The sequence below is a fragment of the Paralichthys olivaceus genome, chromosome 18, assembly GCF_024713975.1.
Source record: "Paralichthys olivaceus isolate ysfri-2021 chromosome 18, ASM2471397v2, whole genome shotgun sequence".
NCBI classification, from domain to species: domain Eukaryota; kingdom Metazoa; phylum Chordata; class Actinopteri; order Pleuronectiformes; family Paralichthyidae; genus Paralichthys; species Paralichthys olivaceus.
This window is the reverse complement of record NC_091110.1, coordinates 1,348,719-1,371,046: the sequence shown is the minus strand read 5'-3', so window position 1 is coordinate 1,371,046 and position 22,328 is coordinate 1,348,719. Positions and strand designations below refer to the sequence as shown.

At 41.3% G+C, this 22,328-nt stretch overlaps 1 protein-coding gene across 1 annotated transcript in view; it reads right to left on the bottom strand.

The window, feature by feature from the left end:
- The window catches only part of crb2a (crumbs cell polarity complex component 2a), a 79,243-nt gene extending 56,990 nt beyond the window's left edge, over window positions 1–22,253 (bottom strand). Inside the window, exon 1 of the mRNA XM_069514416.1 lies at window positions 22,070–22,253. Within this exon, the coding sequence (XP_069370517.1) occupies window positions 22,070–22,127 (58 nt within the window). The 5' untranslated portion in view covers window positions 22,128–22,253. The remainder of the gene's footprint in view (window positions 1–22,069) is intronic.
- Between the last annotated feature and the right edge of the window lie 75 nt (window positions 22,254–22,328).

Sequence of the window (22,328 nt, the reverse complement as noted above, 5' to 3'; positions counted from 1 at the left end):
TGGTGTCCTCTTCTTTAGATGTAATAAAACAACATAACATGCCTCCATACTGCTTGTGTGGTGTCATCCAAGCGTCAGTGTTGGGACTTAGTATTTGTGAACAATTGTTGTGCCTACATCTGTAGCCAAAAACTGATACAAAGAACAGCTTCAAGAACTCAGTCCACCAGGGTGATTCAACTTCACACCTAGGTGTTAAACCTGCTATCTCTTTTTCTACTGACTTCTCTGGGAGGAGAGTTGTTATGCTCACCCAGCCAGGGAGACCTCTCCCTATCCAAGCTCTTCAAACCTTCAAGCAGGCCTGCCTGGAGCAGACTGCTTAAACCTACCAAAAGGCAGCGACGTGAGAGACTGCCTAAGAACTTCAGCACGACCAACTGACCATGACACAAGGTCTGACCAGTAGATGCACAACAACCGGAGCCACAAAAAAGCAAGACCACTTCACTGGACATCAAACGGCACATCAAAAAGGACCTTTTTCCCCTTTTCATGAACTGGTAACATAACTGGGCTTAATAATTACACTAGGCTAAGCCAAGGACTGTTAAATTCTATTTCGTGATGTTTTATAAATTTGTTTTGTGTTGTTGCGATATATAGCATAACGTTATTTGAAAGCTAATGTTAGTTCTGTTATGCTCTTAGATTTAGACTTTTTTTGCATGCAACTACTTTCTCTAACCTGGCACCAACCCGTCACACACATCTGCCAAAACTTAACCATTGCATGTGCTAATTTGTTTCATAGTGGCCAGCCGCTATTTTGAAAGCACTCACACACACACACACACATATTCACATACACTTGCATAAAGTAAGTGTCACAGTTTTGTATTTTCATTGTCCCTCTCCTGTGTTCCCCTCGTCTCTCGCTATGTTCCACCCGGTGATTCTCCTGTGTTGCTCTGTGTCCCTCTCCTGTGTTGATTCCTGTCTTGGTTATTGTATTTTGTTCTCGTTGATAAGTTTGTTCAGTGCTTCCTGTTTTATTTTGTAGTCCTTGCTCCCTGTGTGTTTTCACCTGTTTACTTCCTGCCCTCATCAGGTTCACCTGTTTGTCTTGTGCCACCTGTCCCCAGTTACTCATTAGTTCCAGTCTGTATATAAGTCTTTGTGTTTCCCCCATGTGGTTGTTGGTTCGTCATCGTCATTTCTGGTCTGGTCCTGTCCGTCATCGAGATTCTGGTTCTGTCTGTTCATGTATCCTGTCAGCTCTCGTCACGTTTCCCCGTAAGTTTGTTTCCTGTCCTTCCTGTGTTCCACTCCTGTTTCATGAGTGTGACTTTTGTTTCTTGGAGATTTCTTTTGTTAAGTTTACCCCTGTTAAATAAAATACACTTTTTGTTAAACCTTATTTAGTTTCTGCTTTTTGGTCCTCCCCTTCTCATGTCACCCCCCATTCGAATCCTGACAGTAAGTACCTTTAGTTAGTTTGTGTGTTTTTACTTTTATTGTTTTCATAATAAATATTCTTCTTTTACACACATGTTGTCTTCATCAATGTTGCATAAGTGTGAATTTTGCCAACCTCTACAATTTCAAGAACTCCACATCGTTCAACTTTGCTAGCTATTGATGTGGTATTTTTGGTTATAGTTATTAATCAGAGTTCCAATTTGTAGTTAGTGCTTTCATGAGACTTTATCAATAAAGTGGCTATCTTTTCCCTTCCTTTGAAGGGTGGTGCCCCAAGGTAACTTTTTCTCAATTCAATTTATAATTAAAAAAATTTGAACATTAATATAATAAAATATTAATATTCTATATATTTCTGATTGACAAATTTATTGAATTCCCAAATGTGCAACATTTAGTGGTGCCACACTTAAGGTATAATAATCACAGCATCAGCAGGTCCTCTGATATCTTCCTACAAGGTGCGTTCATGGACCCTTGGACTCCAAATTGATCTATCTGAATCAAAACTGAATGACCAGTGGTTTGTAGGTCCTGGGGTGACTTCGGGTCGTGTCCGGCAAAGGCAAAAGCCGCCACCTGGTTACACCCTAACTTTGGTGTAATCGGAAGTTTGGCTGGGAGCCTGTGTCCATTGGGAAAGATAAGAAAAAGATTGTGGTGTGTTAATTGAACCCCACAGCCCCCAAAAGGAGGGGATGTTTTCCGGAACAGCTTCGGGCTGCATTCGACACAGAGGGACCCACCTGAGGTTTAAACTATAAAAAAATACATTTCTGAAGTAGTGTGAAGAGGCCTGTACTGTTTAAATCAGTAACGGGGATTATCTACTCTGTGTCCTTTGGGAAAAGTAGAGGCTCCATTTGGATTTCTGAACCTGGGGTCTAGGCGCAGATAGTTTTAAGAGTGTATACACAAATACTTTCTGAGTCTTCGTTCAAAATCCTTTAAGTTTGCCACCACTGATGTTGTAAAGCAAATATAAGTGATAAGTGTTCCTGATAAATGATGAATTAATGTTCGAGAGAAGAAAACACGATGATGATAAAATGAGCAATGATTTTTACAAATGCCTACAAGATTGATGTTCTGAATAGGCAGTACAGTTTGAATGTGTATGTGTTGACATTCCTGTATGTAAGTGTTCTTTTGAGGAATTAACTACTGACAGCGGAAGTTATCACTGTTCCTCTGAGACTGAGCCTAGTCTCTTTACCAAATTAAGAAAATCAATCAAGGATTACAGATACATTAGATAATGTGTGGTATGCTTGATGGAATTAATGAAATATGCTATGAAGCGCTGAATCAAGTATTTAGATCCTTTAAATTAGTAAAAATACATAAGCATCAACAAAACATAATTCTAAGTGCTGTATATTCATTGTGTAAAATCTTACCAGCATTCAACTACTTTACCACTCAGAGAGTTAAGGTTTACAATATCAAAGCACAAGGTATAGATGACTTTCCAGTTAGCCACCACCCACTATTATACAGTTGTCGATTTGAGCACAGATTTCTATTAATTCCACCCAGGGGCTGTCTGTGTTTACATTTCTTCAGAGAAGGTCTGGGGTTGTATGCAACAGTGGTAAAGTGTGACCTGATGACCTGCACCTGCCTGGTGGCAACACACTCCTGCTGTATGCTGACCTGTTGAAAGTATCCTTGTCCAAGGACACTTGTCACTCTTACTCTATTTTGCTGTTGCAGAGACTTCCTGAATGTGATCACAGAGCAACCCTGGCTAAGCTGCAGATCTGCTCGCCAGAGGTTACATTGGGAAACATGCTAAGAGATGGACAGGGCTTTCTTTGCCAGAGAGAATATAAGACTTTATCGATATGCCTCCTCCAAGACAAAAAAAGGAAATGCTCTCTTTCTTGAGAATAACAAACTATTCTAGACATTGACTCTACAAGTAAGCTGCCATGAAATCCATCATGTGCACTGCCACGCTTCAGGCTGTGATGACCACAGCACAACGAACAGAGGAGATGGACAAAGCTTTTGAATGGCTCTCTCCAGCACCCCCTGCCTTGGATTCCGTGACTATAGGCAGCTATTTTGCCTGTAACTTTGTGAGAAGAACAGTTTTGCCACAGAAACATCCTGGTGCAGAAACACAAGTCTCATTACTGTCCTGTTGCATACTACTCGTCATGCTTGTCTCCTGTTCTTCTTGACTATCTCAGCGCTGTAGCCGCTGTTGCTCTCAAGACTTAAAGAAAAAAAAAGATCATGATTGTGGTTCATTTTCCCCATTCAGTTTACATATCTTGAACATTTCTGCTATTCAGTACAAGACAGCAGCTTGTCAATCTAACAATTAAATGATCATTCTCAAGCCCCCACCCAAAATTAAAGCGCACACCACTTCTAAACACAGATACTCTTCTTCCTATGAAGAAAAGACAAAAGAACAAAGTTGCAATCATTTACATCGATTCTAGATATGATATTAGTGTTCATTTAAGTAAATTAAAAATGAGGTTGTCCAGTCTGTACACGATCCCTTTTGTTTCAGTTGCCCACTGTCACGCATGGCCCTTCACATGTGGGAAAAGGGGGGTCCAATGAGATAATAAGATCACAATAGTTTGTCTCTACTTTGGACTGATGGGTACTAACTAACTAAACTAGACCATACCTGTTTCATTTACAGGTATCAAGTAGACTGTTAAAACTTTTGGATGAACTTATTCATGCCTGTCATGTAGGAGATTAAGTACTACTCAAATCTGGAAAAGTTTCTCGTTTCTCCATCTCATATAGGTGGAAAGGCCTGTTCCAGGTGCTGTAAAAACCAGAACAGCCCTTAAGGTCCAAGGTAAAGCAGAATGGATCCATGCTTCAAGATACATGCCAGCCCTTCCCCCAGATGCCCATAAAGAGGTGACATGGAGGGAGACAGGGAGTTGTTCTTCATCCTCCTAATGAGTGGTCTCAAGAGGAGGAACTTGTTCTGGTAACTAAAATGGTCCACACACAAGAAACACTTTTCAAAGAGCACACAAATAGAATAAAAAGAGCTAAATGAACTGCTAAGCAGAATGACTGATGATAATCACACCAACATGGTTTAGTGGGATGAGATGAACAAAGGAGACTTGACTTGATCCGTTAAAATATGTTGAGTTTGATGTTTAATCCCATTTTTTAATAACGCTGATTACAGACCTCCAAGTATGTAAGTGTGGCTGATGAGATACCCGATCTAAAGCCTGACACTGATTGAATGTTTCATAGGTAAAGGTGAAGGTAAATTAAATTAATCTTTCTGAGAAGATGATGGAGATAGCACGACTTCACCCCCATCAATGTATGTTTGTATCTGGAGACAAATCCCTCAAGTGTGATTTCTAGTAATCAGACAGTGAATCTTTAGCCTAATAAGTGATTTTCTGTTGCTTTAATTCCTAGATAATTAAGACATTATACATGATTTACAGGACTGTTATGTTTTTGTGATTAATTATATATAATAATTTGTATTCAGTCCAAATATACAGTATAATTCCCAGTCTAACTTTATGTTTGAGCTTGTTTTTTGTTTGAATTCATTTTAGTGTTAGTGCTATTTGATGTAATTATTAAGTGTTATTATCCCAAGGTTGTGAAGGTCTAAAGATGGTCATTGTTCTGTGCAATATAAGTGTTTGGTTTGGATTTTAATGATTCAATTAGGGAAAGACTAAGTAATATGGAGTGACTAGGTAGCAACAGAAATTGAAATTTTTATTAGGGAAATCATTAAGTAAAGTTTACTTACTAATCAGAATTGGAAGAGAAAGACTACCTAAGAATTTGACTGGAGATTTTCACCCTTAGATATAAAATGTACTGGCCACTTCGCAAGGGAATGTAAGGGTGAATATGTAGATCCAGATCAAAGTCAGCTTTATTGTCAATTTCTCCACATATACCGGACATACAAAGGTGTATCCCACGGTGAAGACAAGTTGAGACATTTCCTAACAAAAGTAACAGTAAAGTGCACAGGCACAACAAATGAAGACAGACATATCCTAACTAAAGTAGACAATGAATAAAAATGACAGTTCTTAGTGCAAATGTAACAGGTAGGGAGGAGGAGTTTAACATCCTAAGAGGCTGGTGGATAAAACCACCAGGCACCACCAGACTTGGTGAGTCTGGTGGTGCTGGAACGGAGGCTCCTATACCTTCGGAGGCTCCTATACCTTCTCCCAGAGGGCAGGAGGCTGAACAGGTTGTGTGCGGGATGGCTTGCATCGCTCACAATTGTGTTCGCTTTGCGCGTGAGGCGGGTGGTTTATATGTTTTGTAGGGAGGGGTGTGGTGCACCAATGATCCTTCCAGCTGTGTTTACTATGCGCTGCAGGGCTTTCTTGTTGTGGTCAGTGCAGCTCCCGCCCCACACAGTGATGTTGCTGGAAAGGATGCTCTCAATGGTGCCCTGGTAGAATGTGCACATGATGGGTTGTAGTGCACTCGCTCGCTTCAGTTTGCGCAGGAAGTAGAGGTCCTCACTGATGTGCACCCCCAGGAATTTGGTGCTGCTCACTCTCTCCAGAGCAGCAACATCGATGGTCACTGGCATGTGTTGAGTGTGGCCTCTCTGGAAGTTGACAACAATCTCCTGGTCTTGCTGACATTCAGTAGGATTGTTGTTTCTGCACAAAGTGGTCAGAAGGTTGACCTCCTTCCTGTAGTGAGTCTCGTCGCTCTTGTTGATGAGACCCACCAGAGATGTGTCGTCCGCAAACTTCACTATGTGGTTGGTGCTGTAGGATGTTGTGCAGTCGTGTGTCAGCAGGGTGAAGAGCAGGGGGCTGAGCACACAGCCTTGGGGAGCCCCTGTGTTCAGTGTGATGCTGCTCGAGGTGTTGTTGCCGACACGTACTGCTTGTGGCCTCTGAGTGAGGAAGTCCAGCAGCCAGTTGCAGAGGGAGGTGCTGAGCCCCAGTTTATCCAGTTTGCAGATGAGGTGTTGTGGGATTATGGTGTTGAATGCTGAACTGAAGTCTATGAACAGCATTCTCACTTAAGAGTCATTTTTGTTCAGGTGGGTGAGGGCTGGGTGGAGGGCAGAGCAGATTGCATCCTCTGTGGATCTTTTGGCTCAGTATGCAAACTGGAAGGGGTCCAGGGTGGGGGGGAGGATGGATCTGATGTGTGACATGACTAGCCGTTCGAAGCACTTCATGATGATGGGTGTCAGTGCCACAGGACGGTAGTCATTGAAGCAGGATGGAGCAGATTTCTTCGGCACAGGTATGATGGTGGCGGCCTTGAAACACGATGGAACAACAGCTTGCCTTAGAGAAGTGTTAAAGACGTCAGTGAAGACATCCTTGAGCTCCTCTGCACAGTTCTTCAGCACACGACCAGGGATGTTGTCTGGACCTGTGGCCTTGCGGGTGTTGATAGCGGAGAGTGTCCTCTTTACACTGGCGGCAGACAGGCACAGAGTCTGATCGTGAGGAGGGGGTGGGGTCTTCTGTGGGCGTGTGTTGTTTTGTGCTTCAAAGCGTGCAAAGAAGCTGTTCAGATTGTTGAGCAGAGAGGTGTTGCTCTCGCAGCTCTGTGGTGCGGGCTTGTAGTCCGTGATGGCCTGAATGCCCTGCCTCTCTGCTGTGCCTCTCTGCTGTCTTTGAAGTGGGAGGTTATATTTTGTGTGTAATCCTGTTTTGCTTTGCTGATGCCGCGGGACAGGTTGGCTCTTGCTGTTCTCAAGCCAGATTCATCCCCAGCTCTGAAAGCGTTGTCTCTGGCCCTCAGCAGCCTGTGGATGTCTCCTGTCAGCCATTGCTTCTGGTTAGCCAGAGTGATGATGCTTTTTGTGTGGGTCACATCATCAATGCACTTGGTGATGTAAGAGGTCACAGTGTCTGTGTACTCCTCAATGTCTGTATGGTTGTTGTAAGTGGCTGCCTGCTTAAACATTTCCCAGTCTGTTATGTCAAAGCAGTCTTGAAGAGCAGAGGAGGCCCCCTCTGGCCACACTCTTACCTGCTTCTGAACAGGTTTGGTGACTTTCACTCTCTGTCTGTATGCTTGGATTAGCATAACAGTGATGTGATCAGAGAGTCCGATGTGGGGGAGCGGGGTGGCTTTGTAAGCTCCTTTGTACGTAGTGTAGACCAGGTCCAAAATGTTATCCCCCCTTGTTGGGAAATCAACATGCTGGTGAGTTTTGGGAGGACAGTCTTGAGATCAGCATGATTGAAATCTCCAACGAGGATGGTGAAACCGTCTGGGTGTGCTGTCTGTTGTTCACTGATGGCCTGGTACAGTTCACAAAGTGCAGAATTCCTGTCACTGTTGTTGTTGGTGGGAGGGATGTAAACCGCGACCAGCAAAATCACAGAAAACTCCCTGGGCAGATAGAAAGGATGGCACCTTACAATCATAAACTCCGCCAGTGGTGAACAGTGTTTGCATACCACCACAGCGTCTCGGCACCACGCATCACAGATGTAAACACAGACCCCGCCGCCACGAGTCTTTCCTCCTCAGATACTGTTTACATCCTGATTGTCAATGTAGGGACCCATGATGTACTGTACCCTCATACTTTTCTAGGATGCTTGAGCGATGCCCACCTTGTAAGTCCACCTACAGGTCTTGAGGAAAAAGGAGTCAGCAACAGTCCTCTCCCAAGCTGTAACTACTTCAGTGCAGGACAATATTGCTACTGTTGACCTATCAGCACTCACAGAGATAGAACAGTGTCAGGTCATAGCTTTACTGGAAAAGAACAGTGGTGTCTTATAGGCTGCTTCACTGCAGCTGCACACCCCAATGTGCACTGACTGCGAGAGCCATACTATCACTCCTAGGGGCATAGAACAAGATTCTGGGCCCTATACACAAGCAGTCTCTTTGGGCCCTCTTCCTCTCTCAGTTTATGATGCCCCACATACATATTTAAAAATAAATAACCAGTACATACCAACTTTATAATGAATGTTAAGGAGTTTTTGTATATCCTCACACATCACTGTATACGCCACCATATACTGTATTAGGTATTAGGTATATATAGTGTATAATGCATTATATCTGTACACCATTAAGAGAAGAGTGCCTGACTAATTCCTCAGATACTCCCTTCTCTTTCAGCAGCAGTGCAGAAGGTCAGGGTATAGATGAACAGTGCATTGTAGTGTCTACGCTTAGGGACTTTCATATCTAACTCAGATGCCCCAGACACAGAGGCACCATCTTCAACTCTTTTTGCGTATTACACCAGTGGCAAGACATAAGGACACAATGTGATTTAGGAATGCATATTTAGACTAAACTATCCAATAGGATGTAACACCTACATGTAACATAGAGAGTGACAGCAGTTCTAGCCATTCATTGATGTGCAGAATGGGTGACACAAGTAGAGGAAGATATATGGGGATGCTGTGGGAGACATCATCAGGGTGGGGGATGACAATTGTTCTGGTTAGCGTTTATATATTGTTAAATTGTGTGCCTTTGGGCATTCAATAAATGTGGCTATCCGGAAAATATTGAATATTAATATTAAAATAATATTAATATGGAATCATAACTTTAATTGACATCAAAGCTACCTCGGGGCACCACTCTTATAAATAAGGGAAAAAATTGCCAATTTATTGATTAAGTCCCACGATATTTATTATTATTAATAATAATAATAATCTCAATAATTAAGTTACATACATACAAATACAATACATATGACTATATGTAGTAAAATGAATATGAATATAATATGAGCAAAATAAACAGAAATTCTTGTAATAGGTAATGATGATCAGAGACAAAAGATTATTAGCAAACCTGGAAGTCTGGCACATCAAAGCCAATCAAAAGTAAAGATCCTGGGTAACACTTAAGTTTAGAGAACACAATATTAGTCATTAATACATACCTAATAAGGATATCTATTAGTGCTTAGTAAGGTTTTTATTAAGCGTCTGCATATATGTATTAGGTCTTAATTGAACACATTCTTATTTTTGCTTAACAACTGGTTTATTCTTGGTAAATCCTTAGAAGGCCACTAAGTTGGCCATGATCGCAAGTTATTAGTATTTAGTATGGGTCAAAATAAAGAGGCTATAGACTGCTTATACACTGTCTTAATATACTACCAATTGAGACAGAGTAGCAACATATTGGCGACAATGTATTAGGAGTCTACTTTGATCCATACTATATATCAGCAACTTAACCTCAAGACTAACTAGCTGCTTATTATTTGTCAAGAATAAATGACCTATTCAGTAAGAATAAGAAATTGTTGAATAAATACCTAATACATATGTAGAGATGCTTAATGCAGATCTTATTGATCATTAACACATACACTTATTACTCATGTATTAGTGGCTAACATTGTGTTCCCTAAACTAAAGTGTTACCAGATCCTGTTACAGGATTCAGGAGTACACTTGACTCAGAACTAGATTTTAATCCATACATAAACAATGTCTCAAAGATTGCCTTTTATCATTGAAGAAATATTGCAAGAGTAAGACCGTACCTCACTCTGGAAGATACTAAAAAGGTAATACTTTCTCACCTGGACTACTGTAATGTATATTCAGAATTTTCGAAAAAATCACTTGACCAACTCCAGCTTGTACAAAATTCAGCATTCATGGTTTAAATGAAAAATAGGAAAAGAGATCACATTTTAGCATCTTTACAATGGCTCTTTTTGGGGAAGCAGCTTTCTGTTGTTATGCATCAAGAGTTTCTGTGCTCTCTCGTTCAGCAGGTTCTCATGGATCATGGCTGCTCCCTGATCGTGGTTCCCACTACTGCCATGGCCCTGCCTGACATCCACTGTTGTTATTACTATTAGTCATAATTCTATGACATTAATATTAACTTGTTTATTATTGTAGCATTGTTACATATTACCACCACTGCTACTGTAATCATTGTTTTTCATTGTAATCGTACAATATGTTTTTGTTGCATTGTTCTGTACACGTGACATCCATTGCATGTCTGTCCGTCCTGGGAGATGGATCCCTCCTCTGTGGCTCTCCCTCTTTCTTCCACCTTCTTTTCCCTGTTAAAAGGGTTTTTTGTGGGCAAGTTTTTCCTCACTCGAACCGAGGGTCTAAGGACAGAGGGTGTCACTCCCTGTACAGATTGTAAAGCCCTCTGAGGCAAAATGTGTTTTGTGAATTTGGGCAATACAAATAAAATTTGATTTGATTTGATGCATCAAAGGTTTGGAACAAACTCTCACCACACATCAGACAAGTTACGTCTGACCTATTTCTATGAAATTGATTTTATCTTCTATTTTAACACCATTGTCTTTATATTTCTTTTCATACCTTTTGCTAGATTTATGTTTTTTTTTTATTTTAAGCCTTGTTTTATTGCTATAATGTTTTATTATTATCTTATTTCATGTCTTTCATTCTCTACCTTTGTCACATCATTAATTTATCATAAGAACAAATTTGATGTAATGGCCAATGGCCGCTGTGACATAACTAAGGGAGAAAAAAAGATAATATTGTTATTATAATGAGAAATTATCCCAACATGAGAAAATGCAATACTGAGAAGACACCTTTGGCACAATATTATTATTGTTGTAATATCCATCAGTGAGGGGAGCATCTGTCCTTCAGGATATATATGGCCTGCATATATTCATTGATATGAAGAAGACTCAATTACTCACTTCTGGATCCTGACCTTAAAGATCAGCTGCTGTCTAGTTGGCTTGGACAAATATGCAGCTATCAAAAAGATTAATCTTCAGTGTGAACAAGTTACAAGGACATATGTAAATGGTCTGTATTTATATACTTTATATCTTATATACTTTCTTTTCTAGTCCTGATGACCACTCAAAGCACAGTACAGTTTACATGCTTTACACCCATTCACACACATTCATACAGTGCATCTATGTGCAGCACTTTCTATACGAGAGGAGGCAATTTGGGGTTCAGTATCTTGCCCAAGGACACTTTGGCATGCAGACTAGGGAAGACTGGGATCGAACTGCCAACCTTCTGGTTAGAGGACGACTGCTATAAACCCCTAATCGACAGCCACCCCAATTCCCCTTGGAAAAACTCTTTGCTTTCACAAGACCAGAGTCAGACAAAGACAATTACACAGGCATGTTTTATGGTGAGTCAGAGTCAGTCTGAAGATATGTCTCAGAACAGATTAATGATTTGCTACATGTTATACTGCAGGAAACGTCAAGTTTTTCTCTCTTGCTTGTGACGAAAACAACAGATGTAACAAATACAGACCAACAAGATATTTTTATGTATGGTTCTACCAAAGGTGAGGATTTTTTGAGCAAGTTGTTTTGACTAACTTTCAACTATCCCATTTGAGAGGTTAGTGTGATATAGGATTTTTTTTTAAATTAGTATAGCCCTCAAAGTTTAAAATGGTCATACATTTAAAAAGGTCTCAGACCTGCCAGTTAATGCCAGCCCTACAACCATGGGCCAGCATTGCCTTTTTGGTGCAGACGGTTGATGTCATTCCCAATTGTGCATGAGGTGCATCCTCGCCTGAGTCTGAACTGTAGACACTGACTTTGTTTGAACCCAACAGATTATGGTGGGCTGCAGGAAGAGTGTTAGGCACCTGTACACTATAAGAGAACCAGGTGGCTGCCTGGGATTTTAAGATTAGGTTCAAGTCCTCTTGATCTAAGAAAGGGACACAGATAAACATGTTAATTAAGTGATGAGGTGATCCTTTGCTTGCTTGATAACAAACATAAGTACTGTCAAATGCGCTATTTGATTTAATTGATTTTAAAATATATATCTGTGTTTGCATTCATGTGCAATCAGTCTGAAATATCTTCTAAGGCCGCTACTTGGTATCAACACTACACTCAACACCTCAGGTTCAGAGTTTGCATTTGTACATTATATTTGGAAGTTCATATGCCAGATTATAGTGATGTATATCCACTATAAACATCTGATTATTATATTTTACTAAACATTTTTACTGAATGTTTTGTTTCTCAACTCCTGGTTCACATTTAATTTGAATCATGTCTATCAACATAATTAACCTAAAATAAAATAAAATAATAATACGACTTTGGAGAAGATCTGTGCATGGAAATTATGATATAGGTACGGCCAAAGTAGGATTGGCCTCATTTATCAACCATTTCTCAACTGATATCTTCTGAAAAAATGAACTGACTTTCAAATTCTTAGAGGGTAGATGACCCAGCAGATGCATGTTCATGTTACTGAATTGTTCTCTCTCCTCTCCACTGTCTGTTTTTCCTTTTGCGAGTGAGTGGGGACGGAGCCTGTGTGAGTGTAAACTCAGTCTCCAGGGACACTATTCGATAAAATACATGCAGACACACCACACAAATGAAAGGTGCCCCTTTGCACCCACGGAATCTTTGTAGTTGCTCTACACAGATTTGTTTGTACTTCTGAATTGCCTCATGGGCTGGATCAGAAAAGTGTTGTGGGCCTCATATGGCACAGAGGCTGTACGTTCTCCAACCCTGTTTTATGGTGTATAGAAAGTGTTCGCAATACCAACTTTTCCTTAGGGCAACACAGCCTTCTTTGTTATGCTGTCATTCATGATCCCAGGCTCTCTCAATGTATGCCACACCACCCCATGCCAGATAAGGGACAAAAGTCTGAACCCCAAAAAAAAAAACAATCTGAAACTGAAAAATAATTCTCACACCTCCTCTTCTTCTACCCTCTACGTCTACTCTTCATCCTACGTTCCCCCTATTTTAGTTGGGCTGAATGTAGGATGACCTCAAGAGTCTTTCCATGTTGTAATCCCTCTGGCCTATTTAGGCCAATCCCCTTGCTCCTCTAATCTCCTGGTGCCCAGGTACCTGTACAGATTACAGATAGATTCAAGCTTCAATTTTGCATGTGTCTACTCTGTCATCTACTTCTTCTGTCAATTTGACTTCATATTTCACAGACTTACCCTCTGGATTCCCAGGATTTAGATACCTCTCACACATTATGCCATACAGATGTCACCCAGCTGTACATTTCTATGAAGCGTGATGAATCCAATCACTTAGTTCAACTTCAGGAATGTTTCAAGAACATCACGGCCTGGATGAGCCAAAACTAAGGTCATTGTAATTGGCCCTAAACATCTCAGAGAATCACTGTCCGAACAGATAGTTACCTTTGATGGTGTCAGTTTGGCCTCCAGCTCCACTGTGAGGAACCATGGAGTTCTGTTTGACCAGGACATCTCATTTGACCAACACATAAAACAAGTCTCTAGGACAGCTTTCTTCCACCTGCACAATATTAAGAAAATTACATCCACGCATTTGTTACCTCTAGACTAGATTACTGTAATTCTTTATTATCAGGATGCCCCAGGAAGACTGTAAAAAGCCTCAAGATCCTGCTCTTCACATATAAAGCCCTTAACAATCAAGCCCCTTTATATATCAAAGAGTTCATAACACTGTATTATCCAAATAGATCACTTTGTTCACAAAATACGGGCTCTCTTGTGGTTCCAAGAGTCTGTAAGAGTAGAACAGGAGGTAGAGCATTCAGCTAACAGGCTCCTCTCCTGTGGAACCAGCTCACACTCTTGGTTCAGGAGGCAGACACCATCTATGCATTTAAAACTTAAACGTTCCTTTTTGATAAAGCCTAGTTAGTTCTGGATCAGGTGAGTCCTAAACCATCCCTTAAGCCTAGTTTATGCTTCTGCGTCACCTCGACGCGGACCCCTACGCCGTAGCCTGACGCGCGCCTCCAAAAAATCCTAACTACGTGTCGCGTTATCGCGGACCGCAAGCGCTGTGATTGGTCCACTCAGAACGTAAGTTCCGGCAGTTGCTTTTTCCGGTCTTTCTTCCTTGTCGTACAGAAGACCACCTCCACAAACGTCTTCTCTGTCGCCTGCGCTTCAACATTCTCCAAATACAGCTGCTCCACCTCGGCCGCCATTTTTTACTGTTGTTTACTTTATGGAAGAAAAAGCAAGGATTTGGCTATAACCCCTGAAACCACACAAACACACAGCCACACCCCCCTAGTGGCATGGCGGTTAATTGCAGAGCAACGTGTTCCCTTGACACAGAACTTTGAATGCTCAATGATGGCGTCACGTGGACGGCGTAGGAACGGCGTTGACGTGACGCAGAAGCATAAACTAGGCTTTTAGTTACTAGTCAGATCTGATACCTGATGGTGCTCAAGTGTTCTCTCTCTTTCCAAGAGCAGTGATATCACAAAGTGCCTCACCAAGGGGATACAATTATGCAAAGCAAAGCCTAAACAAGTTGGTCTACAAAAAACTCCCTCTTTCACTGGAAGAAACCTCTAGCAGAGCAAGACTCAGTCTGGGTGGTCATCGGCCTTGACCAGTTGGGGTGAGCATAGAAAATTAGGGAAGAGAGGAGAGGTGGGTGGCAAAGAGGGGAGAGAGGAGAGAGACCAGTAACAGTGTCCATAGTATCCACAGATCTTAAGTCTTGTTCAAAGGTTTAGGAGCCACAATTTAAAAGTCTCTTTTTGTCATGGTCTGCATGGTGGATGGCCCTTACTCGTCTATGTATTTGAATTAGAGAGAATGAGAATGAATGTGCACTGATTGGTATGTGTGAGTGAGTGTGTGATTGGTTTGGCAAGTTTGGACATACGCGTGGCATCCCTTAGGTTCCTGAAAAGTGATAAACACTAATCATCTGCATAAGTATAAAAACCCTAGTCTTCACTCCACTCATTGCCAGATAACATGGAAGTATCATACAGTATTGGCTCACGTTCTGTGGTTTATTTTTAGCTTCCCATGCAGGGGCACCGCCAGGAATTTTGGGCCCCATGACAAAAAAATCTAATTGGGCCCCCCCTGCACAGCTGTTGTCACCACCTCTCTAGGAGCTGTTGTCACCACATCTCTAGGACCTAACTGACCCATCAAAAGTTTTACATACTGTAACTCTAACTTTAAAGGCTTGCAACTGTCTTGCTTTTTGTAGTTCAATACTAGTACTAGCACAATATTTACTGCTAGTGAGTTGTACATGCAACAGTCTGCATACAGTATGCAATTCACTATTTGATCCAAGATTAAAAGCCACCATAAATAATTTGCTAAAGGGCTATCTTTTATAGTCTCAATGTATTTTTTATTGTAAAATTTCAAAATGGAAAATTCTCTTAACATTAATGAGAGATTAAAAAGAAAAACAAACAAACTTAAATAAACATTAACTTTTCAATCAAAAATAAATTAACATCATCATCTCGAAATAATGAAAACAGCAGATTTTTTAACTTAACTGCACATATATGCCAACAAGAAAATAAAGTTGACATGTAAACTGGAATTTCCACACCAAACTTTTCTCTCAAAAAACAGTTCAACAAGTTTTTGGCAGTCCAGGCATACATCTTGTTCTCAGTTTGTTTTTTTAAGCTGTTGGCATTATGTTTGTAGTAATATCTAATCTGCATAGCCATGCCATTTGACAGCTATCACTGGCCCTTGCTCAGCCTGACCCCGGAATTCCACTGGATGCGGGTCCGTCACCAAGAGCCCAGCGCTGAGCCTTCTTGCTAGCAAAGTAATTTACATAGTGGACCTCAAATAGTTTTTTATCAGTTTTAGCTAACTGAAAGCTCTCTCCCCACCAGCAACAGTCACAGTACAAAATATACATAAAACAATGCAGATTTCTCTAAAAATGCTTTGTAGTTGCATCTTGTTAATTGCATTCAGCAGACCAAGATGGGACAAGTTAGGAGGGAAAGTAGCAGCATATAGTGTTCAGGTGTCTTATTTCATTTTCAAACTTGGACGTAAGATCTCTGGAATACTTTATGATAAGTGGTTGGCACAAAGAAGGGACTTTATCCTCACTAATCTGCAAAACTTTTAAAACAGCAGAGAATTCCTCAACTATTTCTGCAGTGGTGTGGAACCTGGTGTCCAGATCACTTATGATGCTGTCCATAGCAGTAAAAAACATTGTGTTCCGAAACACTGTTTCTGCACTGTCCTGTACTGTCTCCTCTTGAGAGGTCTCATCATGGAATCTCTTTTTTTTTTTGCTGACTGTGTTCCTTGCTAAACTGAGGTGCAACATCTATTCGTGTTGCAATCAGTGTTGCCTCAGACAGGAGTGACTCCCATCCATCTCTAAGAGCCAACATCTCTTTTGGTAAGGCACTGATACTGGCTACCTCTGTGTAATGAGAGATTTTTCCAGACTGGATAACTGCATTCCTGTCATCAATGCACTGCAGTACTTTGAGCCAGACAGTGAGTAGGACTATAGCATTGAATGACATGAAGTAGTTTTTCAGACCACTAGCCTCTGATCTGGCCTTGCTGGTAAGACTACATGTCGTGAATATACTGTCAAGGGCCTCGATGACAGAGGGAAGGTGTTGTGCTACAGTTTTAACAGCCATGATTCTTGAACTCCAGCGGGTATCTGAGAGGCGATGCAAAGAGCAACCAGTTTTCTCTTTGTAGATGGCCCAGCATTTTAGGCTGGCACTAAATAGTGAGTAAAGGTGATTGATGCAGCCCAAAAATGTTGCTACTTCTGGGCTTGTCTGTGCAGCACACACACCTACAAGATTTAAGGTGTTTGCCCCATTGTCATATCCTTGCCCTCTGCAGTCTCCAATGTCTATCCCCAGTCACCCAATACGCAAACTATGCACATTGCGTAGGGCCCCGCAAACTAATAGAGGCCCTGTGAAAAAAAAAGTGCATCAGCCCAGCAAGATGAAGCAAAGTTATCCCTCGGGGAATGAAAAAAAGAGGAAGAAACAGCATGAAAATGAACTGCGAGAACAGCAGTCAGGTAACTCCCCTCACCGGGTGGGAACACTAGGCTGTAGCTAGCTATCTTATTTTACTATGGGCATTACGCCAACAGGTTAATACCACTCACAGACTATAGGCTACCCACCTCGCTTAGAGAAAAACTGGGTTACAGATTGACACCCTTTTTTTTGTCTTTCCTCTCTCTCTTTTCTCTCTTTCCTTTTTTGAAAACCAGATTTTATTTTACTAGACAGCATGGCAATCACTGTAGTTCTGGCGCGTCTACTGACTGCTACTTAACACCATCAACGGTAAGTGCGCTAAGGCAGGACCAGACCATTCCATGCCGATACAGGGGGGTGGTCGGTCAATATGGATGTTTACTTTTTGGTCAATGAGGACATTTAACTTTTACTGCCAAAAACAAGTAAAAACAAAGAGATCATTCATTTTATTATTATATTTGAAAACAAATAATTATATACTCAATGATGAAGGTTTAATCACTTTATATTAATTCCGACCTATTTTTTGGGGCCCCTGTCAGTCAGGGGGCCTTGGAATTGTCCTAACTTTTCTCCCCTATACGGCGCCCCTGCTCCCATGAGTTCTAACACTCTTTGTCTCTGCCTGTCTTAGATGCTAATCAGCCAGACAGTTTGTTTGCCAACCTGTCCACCTGAATCCTACCTGCTGGTTCATCCTGTCTGCCTGTCACCTGTCACCTGCCTAACTTGTTTGTCCATCGGCACGCACGTCAAGTCTGCTGCCCATATGGGCAGTTCAATTCCCAGTCTTCCCATCTGCATGCCAAAGTGTCCTTGGGCACCCCGAATTGACCCCTCATAGAACAGCTGCTAATAGATGCACTGAATGTGAAAGTGTGTGTGATTGGGTGAATGGCAAACTGTACTGTAAAGTACTTTGAGTGGCAATAAAGACTAGAAAAACACTATATAAAAACAAACCATCTTTATCCTGTTTCCTGCCTGTCTCCTGCCAATCACTCTGTGGAAGCTCTACTAGTTTAAACTCCTACAACTCTGCTGCGCTCATCCACACTATGCTGCATACCAAGCCAAGCACAATAACCACACTAAAGACTTCCACATACCAACCTATGTAACTTCACCCTCATCAAAACCCAGCATAGTGTCCTGACTGTTGAGGTCTAAACGGACCGTTTGATTGTCCTGCAAGTTGTCAGAGCCCTATGCTGGGCTAACACGAACAGGCTTTCTGAGAAGTCTACGAGGCATTACGTGGGCTCGCCCTCAGCATGATGGAGATCAAAACTCAGCTTAGATCCACTGCCACACCTGCACCTTCTTTCAGTTCTTCACCACCTGCCATCACTCTCTCACTCCCTCATCCCTAGGACTGTACATTCCAGTACTGGAAAATTACGACTGTAAATTAGGAGAGCGTAGTTCTCTAGACATTTAATCATGAATTTACTCATTCAACAGTTCTATAATAGCCTGCATAATTGGCTTACTCATGAGGAGGGCAAAGACTTAGGGAGAGGCCATTTGAAATAGTTCAGCTAATTCTGGTTTGTCTCATTTCTGAGATGAAGAAATGATCACATGGTTAGTGCTAGTGACAGTTGATTATTATGGCTCACACAAGGATCCTTAAGCATCGAATGGTATTCCATTGAATTCTACCAACTTGGAGAAGAGTTTGTATTGAATGACAACTCTTTAAAGGTAGTGAATGAAGCAGATCCGAAATGATATGAAGTCGCTCAATGAACTGATCTCCCTAGCCATTAAATTAAACAATCAGTTCAGAATCTCCCTCATCAAAATTTCCATTGCTATTTCTGAATCACACCAGCTTAGCATCTCCCTCTGCCCCATCAGTTCCAGCAATGGAGAGACCCCTGCTGGGTCGGAGTCGATTGACCCCAGCAAATGGTCCAACAGGATCCTTGAGGGACTCTACTGTGGTCATCTAATGTCATCTAATCCAACATTAAGACAACTCCCCTTACTACACCCATGAAATCCAACACATTAAATGTAACTTACTAGCCACTATCACCCACCAAATGGAATCCTTAGATCTGCTACTTGCAGGAAACCACCATGAATAGATTAAGTTTCATATCATGCCCTCATCTAATGCACCACTCATCCTTGGTCTCCCCTAGCTCCAGACCCATAAGCCAGTGATTGAATGGCAAACTGGCAAAGTGATTGTCCCTCTACTTGCTTACAGTCTGTGCACCCTGAAACTCTAGCAAGTCTGAATACACCAGTCTCAGGAACACCTGACCTCTATTAGGATCTAGGTGAGGTCTTTAGTAACCTGTTGATTAACTTCCTGGCGTTCCACTACCTTCTAGCCATTGAAATAACCTGTCTCACCCTGAATGTGAATCCATGGAACAAGACATCAATGATGTCTATCTGAAGGTATCATCCGTTCCTCTTCCTCACCATTAGATGCAGGGTTATTTTTTGTTGACAAAAAATGATAAGCCATTTCACCACTGCATCAATTTCTGTGGCCTCAATTCCATAACCATTAAGAATAGATACAGCTATGAGGGGGAAAATGGAACATTTAACACCCCAGTAGGGCATTTTGAGTATTAAGTTATGCCTTTTGGTCCACCGGGATTACCTTAACCTCAAAATGTTATTCTCTAACTACAGAATTGTTCACACTTGTGTTCTTAAATTGATGAATGCCATTGTCTTTCTAAGTTGAAAGCATGTGTCAGGTATTCCTAATTAGCATAGATAAATGCCCCACCAAAGCCAATAACGGCATGAGACTGTAATGCTGTCTGCACTCACAGAAATCACAGAATGTTTAAAAAGTGAAGAATGTCTAAGCAAAAATCGAATGATGATAGCGCTCCAGACTAAGGCCCAATCTCATTTCACCTCTTGGCCCTACCCCTACCCCTTGTTTTTGAGGGTTATCTTGCCCCTTGAAACGGAGTCATAAGGGGTAGTGGTTGAAATCTTCCCTTACGAATTGGCCCTTCCAGAAGCTGTTACATCATCAGTAGTCATTGCGAAAACCCGACACGTCATCAGTAGTTGTTAGAGGTTTTGAAAAATGTACACCTTTAGTTTTCTGAGAATGATTCAGTGGTGATACCCTGCGCGAGTTGGATGATATATATAGTATGAAAGACACTGTTCCTTGTTCTTTCTGCATGCATATGCATATGACTAATCGTATGTGACAGTTGATGTCTATTAGTATTCTTATTTAGTATTTTTCTTCCTATTAAATGTTGTTTTTATTAAAAAATTGTTGTAGTGTTTGTAATTGTGTTGTGTTAAATAGGTATCATTGCTGGTAGTTGTTTTATTTTACAAGATAAATAGCTAGCAAGCACAGCTACCTACAGTATTTAGCATTTGACATTTTGCCAATGTTTATCAACACTCACTCAGTATAAATAAAGTTAACCTGTAGGGATTTGAAGCAAGCAGGATCAGCATCCTGCTTAGACCTGATACTCCGGTCCAATACCCTGTGCGTCGTCTGCTTCATAGAGCTGACAGTACCCTGGGAAGATGCTGTTGATAAAGCGAATGAGAGGAAAAGGCTACAGTCCAGACATTGCATTTAAGAGCAGAGCATTATGGCTGGAAAGCAATAGTTTGCCCTGTGGAGGTTGGCTGCAGGGGCTACCTTGCAGCCAAATGGGTTGCTAAAAGATCTGGGGATCCACAGACAAGCCCTGCATCAGACCATAAAATAAACCTCACACAATGCAGAACGCTGCAGCCAATAGCTCTGGATCAGGAGGAAAGATCCCAACTGGGCCCCAAGATGCTAGGGACATGCAACCAGGCCTGATCAACCTGTAGTGGGCCTGCCTTAGAAGAGAATGAGTTTTGATTAAAAGGCAGAAATACCTGATGACGTTAAGGAACACAACTGGAGATATGTCCCTCACATCCACTGATGGTCACAACTATCCACTAACATCAACTGGTGGTAGGAATTAATTAGCGAGGTAGAAAATACAAGGGATATATTCTCCATCTTGTGCATAGAGGTAATGATGTCTGATCTGCTAAGGAGGCCACATGGCTTTCATAGTACTGCCATACAAGCCAGTAGTCACTCAGATTTGCCATTCACCTAAGTGTACCCTCAAGTTTGGCCTGTATCATTGATTACAAGGCCAAAACACTTGACACTAAGGTACACAACTGACTTTATGTCCCTAACGTCGACTGCTGGCCACTAACACACACATGCTCACATCTACTGGCAGATGGTAACTTAGATTTTGCAGATGACCTTCAAATATACAAGGGATATTCACCATTATGTCCTATATTCTAAAATAAAATGTACCTGGTTAGATAGTGCGACACTTAAATATATGTGTGTATATATGATTCATTAGTGTCAAAATGCAGCAATCTCCACATCACTGTTGAAAGGGAAATTTCCCCCCTTCATCTATTTTCTTAATATAGAGAGAGAAAAAATATATGAAGCACATTCAAAAACGAGTACCAGAGTATCAGTATCTCTGAGAGCACTGATGACGTTCCTGAGACATGCTTCTGTTAACTGTTTAAGATTAGAAGTAACAGATTGGAAAAGCTCCTTTTCCTAATCCTTTAAATTAAAAAAACATATTGTTTAGTTTTACCTATAAGCATGCTGTAAGGATATGTGAGGTACAGAACTCTTGTGCATGAGGATTATATTGTTACTTGAATCAACAAGCAATTGCAGAGTTTGCTATGAGGAATTAGAATCTGACACTTCTTTCAGTGCTTCATTCAGTTGAGATGATCATCCAAATTGAAACTTCAAACTACTCTTAAACACAAACATAAATAACAGAACTGTTAATTATACTTACCCCATTTGAACATCATCATTGTCAACAGCACTGTCTTTAGATCCAGATTCAGCTCCATGGTAAAACCTGTGATCCTGTATAAGAAAGACTACAAAATTATATATTAATGTTGCCCTGTGGTTAGAGGCTGGCATGCTAGGTACTGCCCATGCTTGGGCTCAAACAGACAGCCCTCCCTGCTCTTGACTAAGCAAGTGTAATCAGCCATGAGAGCAGAGAGTCAACAACAAAACATGAGGTGGACTAACACCTGCTAATG